The 15,828-nt window shown below is 41.0% G+C and overlaps 2 protein-coding genes across 3 annotated transcripts in view; one reads left to right on the top strand and one right to left on the bottom strand.

The window, feature by feature from the left end:
• The window catches only part of slc12a2 (solute carrier family 12 member 2), a 60,380-nt gene extending 55,838 nt beyond the window's left edge, over positions 1-4,542 (top strand). For both annotated transcript variants that reach the window (XM_004572819.3, XM_004572818.3), the window contains one exon: positions 881-4,542. In XM_004572819.3, the coding sequence (XP_004572876.2) occupies positions 881-1,016 (136 nt within the window). In that variant the 3' untranslated portion in view covers positions 1,017-4,542. The remainder of the gene's footprint in view (positions 1-880) is intronic.
• Positions 4,543-5,341: 799 nt separating this feature from the next.
• Positions 5,342-9,286, bottom strand: minar2 (membrane integral NOTCH2 associated receptor 2). The gene is made up of 3 exons (XM_012925181.2): positions 9,140-9,286; positions 8,443-8,688; positions 5,342-5,977 (listed from the first exon to the last, which is right to left on the bottom strand). The coding sequence occupies exons 1-3, from the start codon at positions 9,284-9,286 to the stop codon at positions 5,783-5,785; spliced, it is 588 nt and encodes a 195-aa protein (XP_012780635.1). The 3' UTR covers positions 5,342-5,782.
• Positions 9,287-15,828: the final 6,542 nt, after the last annotated feature.

Here is a 15,828-nt window from a genome sequence, read left to right as displayed (position 1 = left end):
GCAAGCTAATGTTGGGCGCAAATGTCCTAGAAATCACGCTTTCCCTCTGATAAACAGTTTGATTGCGTTCTCATATTATTAAACGGTTTGTTCAGTAAGCCTCAGAGGCCAGCGATGTTACGTCGTCTTCAAAGTTTCACACCAAACGGCAGCTGTCGGAAGCTACCAGGAGCAAGAACAGCAGCTCGACTGACTGTTAAAGCCCGAACCATGAAAATTCACTTTTTTTTTGAAAATGGAGCATTTAATTTGAACAAATTAAAATAAATTAATCTTCATTAATATGAGTTTTATTTGTGCAATTTGTGTGGAGATGCTTTGACCCTCATCTTTGGGTCGCTCAAATCTTTCCTGCTACTTTGTTCACTTGCTCATTAATTTACCCCATCTAATAACAGATGACAAGATAACTAGTGCTAAAAAATGCGGGCTGAAAGTGACTATTAACATTTGACCAAGTCAACAGGCAAAACTGTGATGAACCACATTGGAAAAGGAAAGTGGAAAGCTTGCTTTGGGCTGGCGGTGATAATGATCATAACAGATAAATTTGGCTTTTAGTCACTCTTTCCTGAAAAGGCCTTTTGTGGGTTTTGTAACTTTTATAAAGAAGAGTTGATACACATTCAGTTTAAGTTAACTTTTGTTAACTTAAAGACACTTTAAAACAGTCTACACAAGACGAGTGGCTTCAATAAGTGATGCTTCTACCTAATCCTTAAATGTGCAGTGAAGTGATGAGCTTTCATTAATTTGAATTGCCAATTCTTAAACCATTATGTGTAGAGATAACAGTACCTGATTTTTAGAACTTTTCTTATTGCTCCTTTTTGGTTATAGTTTCATTGCAGTCTCTCTTTCTTTGCCTTTCTCTGTGCAGAAGCCTCCCATTAGCCAGGAAGGGTGCTGTGTCCAGTGCTCTCTACATGGCCTGGCTGGAGGCGTTGTCCAAGGATCTGCCTCCCATCCTTCTGGTGCGTGGCAACCACCAGAGTGTCCTCACCTTCTACTCTTAAAGGGGAAAAGCCGGTGATTTAAGTCACAGCTAAAGTCTAAAGGTCCACCACATACACTCCTGAGATAGCAGAATACAAGCCAGTGATGGAAACAGTGCTGAGTAATATGAATCCAATGAAAGTGCTATTTTTTTGTGTAAAAGTGCTACGTGTTTTGTGATGGAGGAATTTTATGTTGGGGTGGGTGCTGGTTGTAAAGTTGCCCACTCTTTTTCCTTTCTTTCTTTTTATTCCAAGATGTCTGGGTTATTCTCTCGTTGCTCTAGTTCCTTCTGATTTCCTCATTAAAGTGTCATTTTTGTTCAAGTTGATTTCTCTCAGGCTCTCTAAAGCAGGCATGCACAATATAGATGTGTTCATGATGTGGAATATATTGATGTCATACATTTTAAGTTTATCAGACCAGATGTTGTTTGCTCCAGCAATAATCACCCTGTTATGTTTTTTTTCCAAGTTGGGGAAAATGCTTTGCAACACCTTCTAAAGCCTTATGGATGTGCCTTCCAGTCGAATCGGATGAAACGGAATTAGAATCTCTATTCAGATTGACAATTTTAACAGAATTTCCTTCTTAGCTGTGCAGGTGGATTTAAAGTAGAATTTTATAAAGGGTGTCAATTTGAACACTCTTACAGTTTTGACCTTAATCACCAATATTTATTTGGGGCTTTGATTTTTATATTTTTCACTTTTTAGTCTTCCTTCGTATAAGTTGCTGAATACTCATCACAACAAGATCCTTGATCTTTTAGACACAGTTTGTAGGGGAGGGGTGCATGTGGGCATAGACTTAAAGTCTCTGTCAGAAAAAATGTGAGGCTGGGTTTTTCTTTAGCCTTTTCAGGTGGATAAAATCTCTCCCTAGTAGCTGCCGATTACCAGCTTTCTTTGGTTCTGTGGCCACATGTATTGTTGTTTCGCTGTAAAGAAACTCTTCTACCCTTCAAGATGCTAGTCCAAACCTTGCCTTAATGCTAGAACTATACTATACTGTCACGATTGTCATAAGTTCTCGCTCCCTCTTAAGCCATGTTGGCTGAAGGGTTTGTGTGTAAATGCAGATATTCATCCATTATTAAGTCTCAGCGCATATGCATCTTAATCTGCATTAGTCATTTAGCCTCACTTCATTTAGTGTGCACTTGTGGCACATCCCTGTCTTTTAGCTTAATTATTACTATTGATTTTAGGGGTGACGTGGCATCACAAAAAAAAAAAGCCATACATAGACATTTTCCAGTTGTAGTGTACTGTAGAGGTCACATGTATCCCCTGTTCTACTGTGACTGTAGAGAATATTGATTAACTAGCTTCAGTATGCAATAGTACAGCTGTTACTTTGGGGAGTGGTCACAGGTGTCGTCACAGAGAAAAATAACCCTGAGCCTAAAATCAATTCATAAAACTCATTGCATTTGAGTTTTGTGGGGAAAATGGACAGTAAAGTGAAAGTAACCCGTTAGCTTTTGTTAAGATTGCAAATGTTATTAAAACAGCTGAGCATAAACGGGTTGGTTGGAGTGGTTCTAGCATAGATGATTATTTTAAGTGCATTGCCCTAAAATTAGTCATGATATTTTGAAGCCTCTGCATTGTGTTGTTAAATACAGCAGAGATGCACAAGTCATTGTGGGTGGTCTCGTTATTTTGAAGTAAACAGCATGGACTTTGGCTCATTATGATTATGGGTGAGAAACTACTATGAAGCAAATGAAACTTTACTATATGCAATTTAAAAGAAGAATGTGAGAGTGCTTAGGTTAGTTGAATGTACACTACACTAGTAGTACCTTTTGGTTTCCATTGTCATATGTATCATATGTTTCCTGCATATACTGCAGTTAGCACAATAGTGTTCTGTCTGTCGGCTTCATTGTGCTATTAGCGTTCATGCAGCACCATTGCCCACCACTCTGTTGTTCACATGGATTATCACTACGTTAATAATCCATGTGTGTAATGTTTGCAGGGACTGTTGATAGGATTCAGTACAAACATATTATATAGATCTATAGTCTTACTCACCAGAGTGCTAAATGTAGCCGGAATAAGTTTTAGTTATGTTGAAAGTGTGGGCTTGGAAAGCACTGTTAGATCATTTCGAAGGCAGTCCTACATTGTGTAACAGCCTCAAATACCAAAATTCGTCCACACCACAGCTGGTGTTCATTCTAATCCAGCTGACACTGCTTTTCAAAATAAAAGACAAAATGTATCTAAAATTTGGTGTTCCTGCAGCTGAGTGCATCCCTGTGCACTGTAACTTAAACAGTGAAACTAAGTTATGCTTAACTCAAACTATGAAGTATGACTGAATATTTCTGTATTAGAGCAAATGTAAATGAATTTCTTGAAGACTAACTGCTAAGCAATACAATTAGTGAAACAAACTGCAGTTTTTGTTTTGGTCTTTTTTTTTTTTTGTTTGTTTTTTGCTGTGCATTTTGGGCAATATAAATCTGAGATTATCAATGTGGGCTGAGATGGGGATTTGGGGGCACTATTGTGTACTATAACAAAATAAAGGAGTGTATCTTTCAGATCTCTGTTCGTTGTTGTGTTGTGAGGCATTCACTCTTGTTCTCTTGTTGGTACAGAACAACATTATTACAAACAAGAACACGGGTTAAACCATTTGTATATTTAAAAAGATTATATTTGCTTATCTATCTATCTATCTATATCTGTATCTATCTGTAATTATACACACACAGTTATATACATACATACATAATATAAAAAAACACAACACTCATGTATCAATTAGAGGGGTTCTTTTTCATGTCACATTAAACGAAACAAAAATACCTCCTATCAACGTTTTCCAGCCAGCTAATGGTGTTTGGGTGTTTCCCTCATTTGTCTCGATAGAGCCTAACATCTGTCTGACAAAATTACTGCATTGTCCTCAACAGATCGAATCATATGTACGTGTAAGTCGAGGCATTATTTGAGTTCTAATCATTGTTTGTATTCTTTGCCATATTCCCTGTTCCTCCTAAAGCAGGCATGTTGTTCCATGAGGGTGGATTCTAATATTTCAAAAATGATAAAATGGTCCTAAAATCTATTGGTGGTTGACATCACTAAGTTTATAGTAAGTATAAACTAACATGTAAATAAACGTAATAGTATGTACACATGGAACATGTTGGAAGGGTATTTATTTTAGTTCAGACTTTTTTTTTTTTTTTGTCTTTTAATATTTGGAGTTTTGGTTGTAATTTGATTTGCATGTCAATGGTTTTTTTTCTTTTGCAGTTTGTTTCCTTTTGATTTTAGCAAATTGTCTTTCTCCTTGAGTCTGTATCTGTAGCCTTTCAATGAAGAAAAAGATATGATGACAAGCGGCTCAAACCAGTTTTCTCCTGCTTTAACTCAAACGTGTAAGGCCCAGCTGGTTGAAGCAGGAATGTTTTGATACTGTTAACAGTCACAGATATGCTTTTTCTAACATTTTAACATGTATGATTACCAGTACTTTGTACATCTTTATTGCAATAAATAAACCAAATGAAACCATTAACATCTGTAGTCTGCATTTGTGGTTTGCAAGGCTTCTATTTAATTCAGTTTTATGTATTGTTTACTGAATTTTGCATAATGGATAAAGCTCCTAGAGTGTTAAAGTGAATCAGCGATCTGATCTGAGGAAGAAATCTCCTTAGGGGGGGGGACTATTTTAGGTTTATTTGCTGTTGGGTGTTAATGGAGGTCTAATACTGTGTTACAGCAGACAACAAATTATAGGAAAAACTCTGCACAACTAAATCAATGACAGCTAGTGTATTTGTTTTTTTTGGTAGAGAAATGTATAATAAACCCTCAGCACACTGTCCCGCTTATCGCTATTTTTATTCAGTTACAGTGTTTTGGTCCATGTAACTTGCATAATGTAATATAAAAAATCTAATGTATAAAATAATAACACTAAAAGTGAAAATACAAAACCATGAAGAGAGCAATAAATTAAAAAAATAGTTTTAAGATCCTTATTGTATTTATCGTAAAAGCTCTGTGGTATAAGATGGATGGGGCAACAGAGCTCAAACACCTATTGGTCAGGATTCGATAATTATCATTTCAACACAGGGCATAAAGCCAACTGTTTAACCCAAACAAATCTGTTCCCTGCACTTTCGGAAGAAAAATACAAAACGTTTGTCTTCTGCACCTTAAAGAAAGATAACACTTTGAGATGAAGAGTTGAAAAGCATTTATAGATTGAAATGTACAAGTACGCAGTTACATCTGTGGCTGGGCATCTTTATAAGTGCACCCTCACTCTTTATTTATATCAGTCTACCGCACCACATAAAGACAAAGTGTTAAATTTCAAGGGCAAATATTAATTATTTTCCTACATCGTATCTTTTCTTCCTGGGCTTTCACAGTTTTTAAATAACACATTTATTAGATCACCAGCCAGTATAAATATAATCCTGCTGCTGCCCTAAATTAACATGATTAGTACTTACCAAAATATTTTATGTTTTTGTAATCACTATATAGCAAGATAATGGACCCTACAGTATTAGAAATCGGCATTTGTGGGAAGGAGGAACTCACTTTAAACAGGAAGAGACCTCCAGCAGATCCAGGCAAACCTTCACAAAACTGTGTGTTTTAGTGCATTTCAACTAATTTAAAAATTATATTTCAGCAAATACTTGACAGTTAATTAGAGAATGTGCTTTGAATTCACGACCCCCACAGATTGTAGCCAAAACATGTCCATTATGGATATGAAGCCATTAGGGTGAAAGTCAGATGTTTTTGTGGAGAACCACAGCTACTGCAACAAAAAGAAGAAGTACACAAACAATCACAATGATTGAAGAGATAATTTTACAGAGTCTTCTTCTGCGCTCTGCTTCTTTCCTCTTCAGTAAAGAATCAAATCCCGGTGTGTAGAGATCCTCGAGCCAGAAATCCAGATCTTTAGGAGTCTTGTCCTCTTCCTACAAAGAAAACAAAGATGTGAAACAGTGTATGAAAAAGTGCACCAAGATTCTTGTTGTTAGACATACAGTAAATATGTGTTTGTAACATATCTGCTCCCTTTAGCAGACTCAGGAAGAACATTTCCTGTGCATTAAAAAAAAAAAAATGCACCATTCTTTTCTGCCAACAGATGCCCATTGACTACATGAGATTCCCGTTCTTTTGTTGCTTTCTTTCAAGCAGCCTGTGTACATACAAAGGCAAATGCTAATGCCTGGCTAATGAGGCTGACCTCTAAAGTTTAAGGCTTACCACCCAAAAAGACTGGCTGCTGCACCGTCAAAGAATAGTGGCACATAACGTGCTGCACAGGCCGAGGGACGGAGAGCTAACTGTTGCATTAACCTGCATTAACATTTGCCACAATCGCAAGAGTAGCGTACCACTGGTCACTTTTGAATCTTAGGATTTCTGGCAACATGGACTACAGAAATAGAAAGGCAAATCATTTCTATGTTGCATCTTTACACACAACAACACAAACAGCATCAAAGTAAGCTAAATAATGACTCCTAAATTGAAGATTTGTGGTTGTTGAACGCCATAATTTGATGGTTACACATCAACTAAAAGTGTGCTGATACATTTTGTTCAGAAATATACATGACCACTGCAAATCATAGTGTTCTCCCAGAAGCGTTCCTTCCCCTAAACATGTTTATTTACTGAAACTGAAACAAAAAAGTTTTAAGTCAACACTTGATGACGGCATTTTTTTATTTTCCTTAATATTTAAAGTGCAGCTGGTAAGCTATAAGTTTTGGGGGCACAAGTACTGTAGTAGTGACTTAGCAAATATTGACTCAGGGGTGAAGGCACACTAATGCTAGCAAGACAGGAATACTTTTAGTCCTTCAGTGGTCAGAAAAACTAGTGAAGAGAAATATATCACATTATGTTACAATATAAAAATAATCAAAGCCACCTAAAAGTGTAAGTATTAAACCATCACAGACATCATCTGGAAAGAAGCTCCAAGGGTTAAATGGTATAAATAAAAACTGGTATTTACACCAAAACGTGGGGATTTTATTGAATGAAGGACTTTTTGATGAGATCCAAAGAGAGTTTTTGGAAATCAACAACTGCAAATATGCAAAAATGCATACTTGTGGGAAAATGAATAAAACTGTTTAGATGGCAATCATCATATTAGAAGACCTTAGTCAGTGATTTTTGCCCAGCAATTGAGCCCTAAGCATTCACTTGCTCATATCTTCTTTATTTCTTTTGGTTCTTTAGTGTGCCTATACAATATATAAAATAAGTATTGAACATATCACCAATTTTGTAAGTAAATATATTTCTAAAGGTGTTATTGACAATACATTCTCACTAAATGTCAAAGAAATCACATGCAAAGAAATCAAACCATAGATTTCCATAAATAAAGTGGAATAGTAATGAAAGCACTTAACACAACTTGCTCCATTCGTCCAAGCACTTTTTTGCAATTCTGTTTCTATCTAACATCCTATAGATGCATTAGAGAGCATCTTTCCCAAGAATATTTGTTATGCAGACTGAAGCAGCCAGGGATCAAACCGCCAACCTTCCAATTAGCAGATGACCTGCTCTACCTCCTGAGCTACAGCCACTCCAGTAGTGAGAAGCATCAAGAAACATCTCATGATGGGTAAAACCAAGAAGCCTGTTTCGACCATTGGAATCTTACTGTTGCAAAACATACTGATGGCATTAGTTAGAGAAGTATTTCTAAGCTAATGAAGGTTCCAGTGAGCACTGCTGGGGCCATAATCCAGAATCATGTCAACATAAACCAACAACCAAGCGCTTCTCATTAGATTTTAACTCAGACTCTAATTAACAGAAGAGTTGTCCAAGAGCCAACGCCCACTGGTGGAGAGCTACAGAAAGACCTGGAATCAGCAGGTACAATTGTTTTAAAGAAAACAATAAGTAATAATTTACTTAACTGCCATGGCCTGTATGCACACTCACTACGCAAGACTCCACTGCTGAAGAATGCATGAGACTAGTTTCTCCATACAGAAAACATCTTGAAGATGCCATCACCAAAAGAGGCTCTTACACGAAGTATTAAATTAATTTCAGGTATCTTGTTCGATGCTTTTTCCCTGTGTTACTTCTCATTATTACACATAACTTTATGGACAACTGTTTAATTTCTTTGCATTTCTGGATTGGATGGGTTCTTGCCATGACAATTTATGTCAAAATCCTTTTTAGAAATATATTTGCTTATAAAATTGGTGACATATTTAATACTTATTTTACCCGCTGTATATGCATATGCATATATATATATACATGCACAGTTCTTTGTTTACATATATGCATGTCCTCCTAGCAAACAACTGCACTAACAACTGTTTTGTGTATCCAAACAAACATTAACCTTGTTAATCTTCCACAACCTTTTTACTTTTCCACAAATTACCTGTAAATATTCTGCAAGATTGCTATGGTTTGCTTGAGTGTCATAGTCCTTGACAGTCCAGGAAGGGTGTGATGTCTCATTCTGCTCAATCACTGATTTTACATCCATGTACAGAGGGTTCTGTCTGATGTTGGTCTTCAGAGTGGATGGAGTGATGTGCTTCTCCAGGTATCTGTCCACAAACACCACAGGACTCCAGTCTGGGTGTGGCACAGAACTGCTTTTGGTTGTTACCCTTGGCTCCCTCTGTGGAGACAGAGAAGAATTCTCAATCCATCCAGCTTTAACATTTTCTATGGAGCTGTAGGCTACACTGGTTAGATAGCCTAAACCAGGGAGTCATGTAATTAAAGGCTTTCTTTTTCAGAGGAGCCATCCACAGTGAGGAAGTAAAATTATTAACAAGATTTAAAAAAAAAAAAAAAAAAAAGCAGTCCCAGGTGTGTTAAACATACCACCAAAACTCATGCATGCTCAACATGGAGCTGTTTGTTGTCTTTCGAATTCAAAGTCAAAGTCAGCTTTATTGTCAAAAGCTCCACTGCAAATTTAAAGAGCTAAAAACAAAAGATATTTGTACTATAATGTTATAACTTAATGTTTGTTCATGTTTTTGGTGTCTTGTAAGCCAAGTATGACACAACAATGCTGTGCTCTCCTGCTCTGCTATTTCAAACTACTGTCACAAAGATCATACCTGAGAGTAAATCCTGTTCTGCCATTGTTTCTGACTGGACATTACTGCCCCAACCTGGAACATGCTGTGTGTGGCTGGCAGCATCCCAACGTCTAGCTGGAGGAATTTCTCAGGGTGGTTATTGTTGGGCAAAGCAGAAATATCCATCCTGATTCTGCTGCTCCATCCACGCTGAGCACTTCACTTGCCAACTACCTGGCTAATTCCACATACTCCCTACGTCTCACAGGCTCTGCAATAATAATTTATGAAGAGTGTGATATCTGAGGCTGTATCACTTGTGTAATGTGTGTAACCCAACCTGGCCAAAGGGTGGGGTGAAGGTGTGGGTTTGAGAGAGAGAGAGAGGGAGAGAGAGAGACCTAGTATCTGTGTCTGTGTAAAATGTCATCTGAGTAAGCAAGTAAATAAGTATGTGTTTATTTCATTTAGAAAGTTTAAGTTTATTTAATAACTTGAAATACTTCTCACATGTAAGGTCTTCAATAATCAGGCCCCCATCTTATCTTAAAGACGTGATAGTACTGTAAAATGTGGGAGCTTGTAGAATAAAAAGTGAGAATGTGGAGAAAATTGTTGGTATTTTGAAATTTTCATCTGTAAAATATTGGTGAAGAGGGAGCTGAGTGTAAAAGCGAAGCTCTCAATTTACCGGTCGATCTACGTCCCTACCCTCACCTATGGCCACGAGCTGTGGGTAGTGACCGAAAGAACGAGATCGCGGATACAAGCGGCAGAAATGAGCTTCCTCCGAAGGGTGGCTGGCCTCTCCCTTAGAGATAGGGTGAGAAGTTCGGCCATCCGGGAGGGGCTCAGAGTAGAGCAGCTGCTGCTCCACATCGAAAGGAGCCAGCTGAGTTGGTTCGGGCATCTGACAAGGATGCCCCCTGGGCGCCTCCTGGGTGAGGTGTTCCAGGCATGTCCCACCGGGAGGAGGCCCTGGGGCAGACCCAGGACACGCTGGAGAGATTATATCTCTCGGCTGGCCTGGGAACGCCTTGGTGTTCCCCCGGATAAGCTGGAGGAGGTGGCTGGGGAGAGGGAGGTCTGGGCCTCTTTGCTTAGGCTGCTGCCCCCGCGACCCGGCCCCGGACAAAGCGGATGAAAATGGATGGATGGATGGAAAAGATTTTCACACTCTTGAAATAAAAATTTCTGTCACCACAGTAAATCTAAAATTAAAGTATCAATTGAGTCATCTAATTGTTGAAGTTTCGCAATAATATTGTAGGGTCTTTACCTTAAAATATTAGGGGCCTTGTGCTGACTGTTGTTGTGATTAGGCACTATATAAATAAAATTGAATAAAATTGAATATTGAGTTCAATTCCACCATTGGATCGGGGTCTTTCTGTGTGGAGTTTGCATGTTCTCCCCATGTTTGCGTGGGTTCTCCAGTTTTCTCCCACAGTCCAAAGACGTGCAGTTAGTGGGGATAGGTTAATCGGAAACTCTAAATTGCCCATAGGTGTGAATGTGGGAGTGCATTTGAGTGTGAATGGTTGTCTGTGCATATGTGTTAGCCCTGCAACAGACTGGCGACCTGTCCAGGGTGTACCCTGCCTCTCGTCCTAAGACAGCTGGGAAAGGCTCCAGCACCCCCTGCGACCCTGAAAAAGGATAAGCAGAAGCAAATGGATGATTAATCCATGTAGTAACTAGTTGTATTTTGTATAACTAAAGTAATAACAAAAAAATAGAGTACTGTTTTTGCCATATTTTTTGAGTACTATTGAGTACTATTTTTGTGTTTATAAATTAAAATGAAAGTACCTCAAGATTCAAACAAGTCTCAGCTATCTTCAGAAAAATGACACAAGTTTGTAAGATGGGTTAAAGAAAGAAAAATACACTGACCTGTTGAAGCCACAGGGTAGCTTAACTTAAATATGCCAAAGGTTATTCATTTAAAATAAAATATTAATTTTGTTATCACAAAACAATAGTGAATGTTTCACAGAGCTTCACAAACAAGTGTAAACACCATAAATATGGTGTCTATCATATGAAACTAATAATACTGGAAAATGTCTGAGCTGAAATGCAAGAAGTAGTGCATGGTCTCCTATTCCGGCACAATGAAAACTCCTTGGAGCAAGGAGGTGGTTCTTTGTCATTAGCATAGCTTAGGAGGTAGTATGGGTCATCTACTAATCGCAAAGGTGATGGCTCATTCCTGGCTGCTTCAGTTTGCATGCCAAATAGATAGGATACTAACCCTAATTTTTTCTCTGATTCATCTATTGGAATATGAATGCGTCTGAATTTCAAATAGAAAGTACTTAAGGATGAAAATAATGCTTGTGTGTATGGGTGAAGGAGCCATGTTGTATTGAGTGCACCAGGAGAACAGAAAAGCTTATCCGGGGCTGGGTCGTGGGGGCAGCAGCCTAAGCAGAGAAGCCCAGACCTCCTTCTCCCTGGCCACCTCCTCCAGCTTGTCCTGGGGAACACCAAGGCGTTCCCAGGCCAACTGAGAGATATTGCGGATCCTAGGTCTGCCCCATGCCCGGAACACCTCGCCCAGGAGGCGTCCTTGTCAGATGCCCGAACCACCTAAACTGGCTCCTTTTGATGTGGAAGAGCAGCAGCTCTACTTTGAGCCCCTCCCAAATTCATCACCCTATCTCTAAGGGAGAAGCCAGCCACCCTTTGGAGGAAGCTCATTTCCGTCACTTGCAATCTCGTTCTTTCTGTCACTACCCACAGCTCATGACCATAGGTGAGGTTAGGAACGTAGATCGACTGGTAAATTGAGTGCTTCGTTTTTACACTCTTTACCATGATGGACCGGTACAGCGTACGCATCACTGCAGCCACAGCACCAATCCATCTGTTGATCTCCTGATCCCTTCTCCCATCACTCGTGAACAAGACCCTCAATACTTAAACTCCTCCACTGGGGGCAGGAACTTTTCTCTGACGCAGAGTGGGTACTCCACCATTTTCCAGCTGAGGACCATGGCCTCAGATTCGCTGGAGGCTGTCGCCTGATTAAGCCAACAGAACTCATCTGCGAAAAGCAGAGATGAGATTCTGAAAACACCCAAGTATAAGTCTTCCGCCAATTGGCTACACCTAGAAATTCTGTCCATAAAAATTATGAACAGAATCGGTGTGTGGCAAGGATGATGCATGACGGGTCCAGAAGTTTGATTTGAGAGCCAACTTTATTCACACAGTGTGACTGCAGCTCTCAGCTGCAGGCTGCACAGACTCCTTGCCACTACACAGACCAACAACCCTGAATCCGAGGCTGCGCACGCCCCCAGCAGCGGCGGCAACACTCGTCCGGAGGCCGACCACCGCAGACATGGTCGGGAGCCCCGGCTCACGGGTGGCTGGGCCGGCATACGTCGCTCCGGAGTGACTCACTCCTCGCCCTCGGCCCCAGGTTGCGCAGACTCCCCTGGGACTGGCACCTCCGCCATCTCCGGCTGGGGCAGCTCCTCCACTGCTCCCAGCTGGAGCAACCCCTCACGCAGCGGCTCCTCCACCTCCAGCGGGCACGAACCCTCTCGCTCCTCATCCACTTCTGGCTGGAGCGGCTCCTCCACCACTCCCGGCTGGAACAGCCCTTCCCGGAGCGGCTCTTCTTCCTCCGGTCGGTGTGGACCCCTGCGTGCCTCGTCCACTGCTTCCGGCTGGAGCGGTGCCTCCACCGCTCCCGGCAGGACCAGCCCTTTGCCCGGCTGCTCCCCCTGCTCCAGCAGGCGCAGACTAACGCACGCCTCATCCCCCACCTCCGGCTGCCAAGGTACCTCCCGCAGCTCCTCAGTACATTCCAGTGGGGGTGGCGGCGGCGGGGCCGCCCAGTCCTGAAGCAGGGCCGCCATCTCCACCATTCTTCTTAGGTGTCGCTTGGTCTCATCCCGCAGTTCTTCCTGCCTGCGGCGCACCTCCGCCGCCTGCTCCTGCTGGGTGGCTGCCATTTCGACCACTATCTGGGCCAGCTCCTCCCTTCCCTGGTTCAGGTGTGGACCCGCCATGCCACTTCCTGGGTTTTGGCACCACTGTGCCAAGGATGACGCATGATGGGTTCGGAGGTTTAATTTGAGAGCCAACTTTATTCACACAGTCCGACTGCAGCTCTTGGCTGCAGGCCGCACAGACTCCTTGCCACCACACACACCAACAACCCTGAATCCCCGTGTCTTTAACTCAGCAGGCGTGATTGCGGATGCCATGTAGGTGCGTCTGCATGGCACCGCAGACCACGCCCCACCACACGGTGACAAGTCCAGAAACAAGTCCAGACAAAGCTCTTGCAACAGTGATATAAGGATTGAATGGCCCATAGCAATGGACCAGACACCAAATACTCCTGAAGCACCTCGCACCCCCCACTCTGACATGGTCGAATGCCTTCTCTAAGTCCACAAAACACATGTAGACTGGTTGGGCAAACTCCCATGCACCCTCAACTATCCTCGAGAGGGTAAGGAGCTGGTCGATTGTTCCACAATCAGGGTGAAAACTGCATTGTTCCTAGTAACAACTAACAGACGGACTCTCCTTTCCAGCACCCTGGCATAGACTTCCAAGGGAGGCTGAGTCCTTCCTGTGATAGTTGGAACACACCCTCCAGTCCCCCTTCTTAAAGATGGGAACCACCACCCCGGTCTGCCAATTCAGAGGTACTGTAACTGATCTCCACGCAACATTGTAGAGGTGTGTCAACCAAGACAGCACTACATCATCCAGAACCTTCAGGAACTCAGGGTGAAACTCATCCACCCCAGTGGCCCTGCCACCAAGGAGTTGTTTAATTGCCTCTTCTTTAACTCATATTGCTCCAGCAATGTTGAACTTGTCTGTCACTCCGGGTGAGACCCAGGTCACAGGCTTGTAACTCCTACTTAACTCAATTACGGTACTGCCCAACAAGGAGATGGCAAACTGGAGAAATGGAGGACTTCTGCCTATTATTTCCTCTATGGCATTTAGCCCAACTGACATGGTCTTTAATGTGAGACTTGAACATGCGAGAAAGGAATTCACATACTCTACCCAATTCCAAAAGCAAGAGTGAACATACCGCTCATGAAAATACACTTTCAGCTTCACCTACCCCTGATGTCATCTGAGTCTGTGGCTACACCAGTGTCTGTCCATGGTGGGTTGTCTGAACATACCTCTGTGGTGAGTGAAATTCACTTTTCTCTTTATGCTTGCTCAGAGCCAACAAACCAGAAAACAAAGAGTTTTGTTTTCAGCACCAAAAGTTTAGAAACTGATTCTTTTGTTCCTGAGTCAGCCAGAACTAAAGTTTTCTGTTTTTCTTATAAACTGGCCCACAATAACTTTATGTTTTCAGTGTGCGTGAGTGTGTTTGCAAATGAAAGTTTTGTGTTTCGCAAATGAAACATTGCCAGGTCTGGATCTATGTTGTTAATGAAAGCGTTTTTTAGTGTTGTCTGTCTGAGCCGGCCTCTTAGTTTTCCACACTGACAAGTAGAAGAAACACAATTGATGTGTCCGAATTCAGGGGAAGGATGCTCCGAAGGACACTACCTACCTACATCATGTAGGTAGTGTCCTTCGACGGACGGGTAGTCAGGAAGTGAGTGGCTGTGGACAGCCTTTTCTTAATAGAAACTTTATTGAACAAACAAAGAGTATAGAACATAACAGGTTGGCTGTGGACAGCCTTCTAGCCTTCGTTGAACTCCGCCCTTACTTAGGTGTTTTTCCGGTCGCTAGCGCCACAGCGCGAAAACGTTAAAATGGACCCAGAAATGTCGCTCCGTTTTCTTATACATTTTTAATTCTCGAGGAGCTAGAAAAACCTTATTGTCATCGCCCGGTTGTTTTGTACCTTAGGCTCATCAGAGACAATCATATCCAGGTAAAATAATTTCCTTTAATCTACACGCATTTAGGAATTACTTAGCTAATTACACGGATAATTGAATTATTGCCGATGGTGTGCCAAAAAGTGTTCGCCTGCCAAAAACTGATTACCAATATTTCCGTGTGCAATATCTTCATGTATGTTGGTAAAAAAAACTTCGGTGAATATTGTTTACAAATGGGTTATATATATAATTTAAAAATTACCTGTTTTTCAAGTATCTTTATAACTCTGGTTATAATGTAGGTATAGTTGATATATTTGTTGCACTGTCTGCTGCCCTCCTGGCCAGCTTACTCTTAAAAAATTTATTTTTAATGTCAACAAGATTGTTTGTGAACTGGATAAATAAGGGATAAATAAAAGTCACTGCCAAAAACTGATTGCAGCTTCTACCTTGTTACAGGAATGTTGCTTGTGGCTCAAGGTGACTTGATATCATTAATGAGAGATACATTTGATATGTTTTCCGTATTATAGACCAACAAGTTATTTATAGCAGTTTAAATACGAGCAATCAGTTTTGGGCAAAAACCTGAAATCAGTTTTAGGCAGACGATCATTTTTTGGCACAACACCGGTCATTCTTACACATGTACTGTATTATATAAAATATATAAACTAAATATCTTTGAAACTTATAGAATCTAATCTTTTGGTTTCTTTTTTTACATAGCACTTTATTAAACTGTTGTCTACTACAGAGTTACAAGTAGTATTCTAGTAGTAATAAGGCATCCACCATCTCCTGCTAGCATATTTCTGAAAGCATCTTAGTGGTGTGGCAGCCGTCGAGTGAGCCAGCCCTGCAAACCCTGTGGATGGACGATGCAGT

Source organism: Maylandia zebra, linkage group LG7 (genome assembly GCF_041146795.1).
Source record: "Maylandia zebra isolate NMK-2024a linkage group LG7, Mzebra_GT3a, whole genome shotgun sequence".
NCBI classification, from domain to species: Eukaryota; Metazoa; Chordata; class Actinopteri; order Cichliformes; family Cichlidae; genus Maylandia; species Maylandia zebra.
This window is presented reverse-complemented; position numbering and strand designations above follow the sequence as displayed.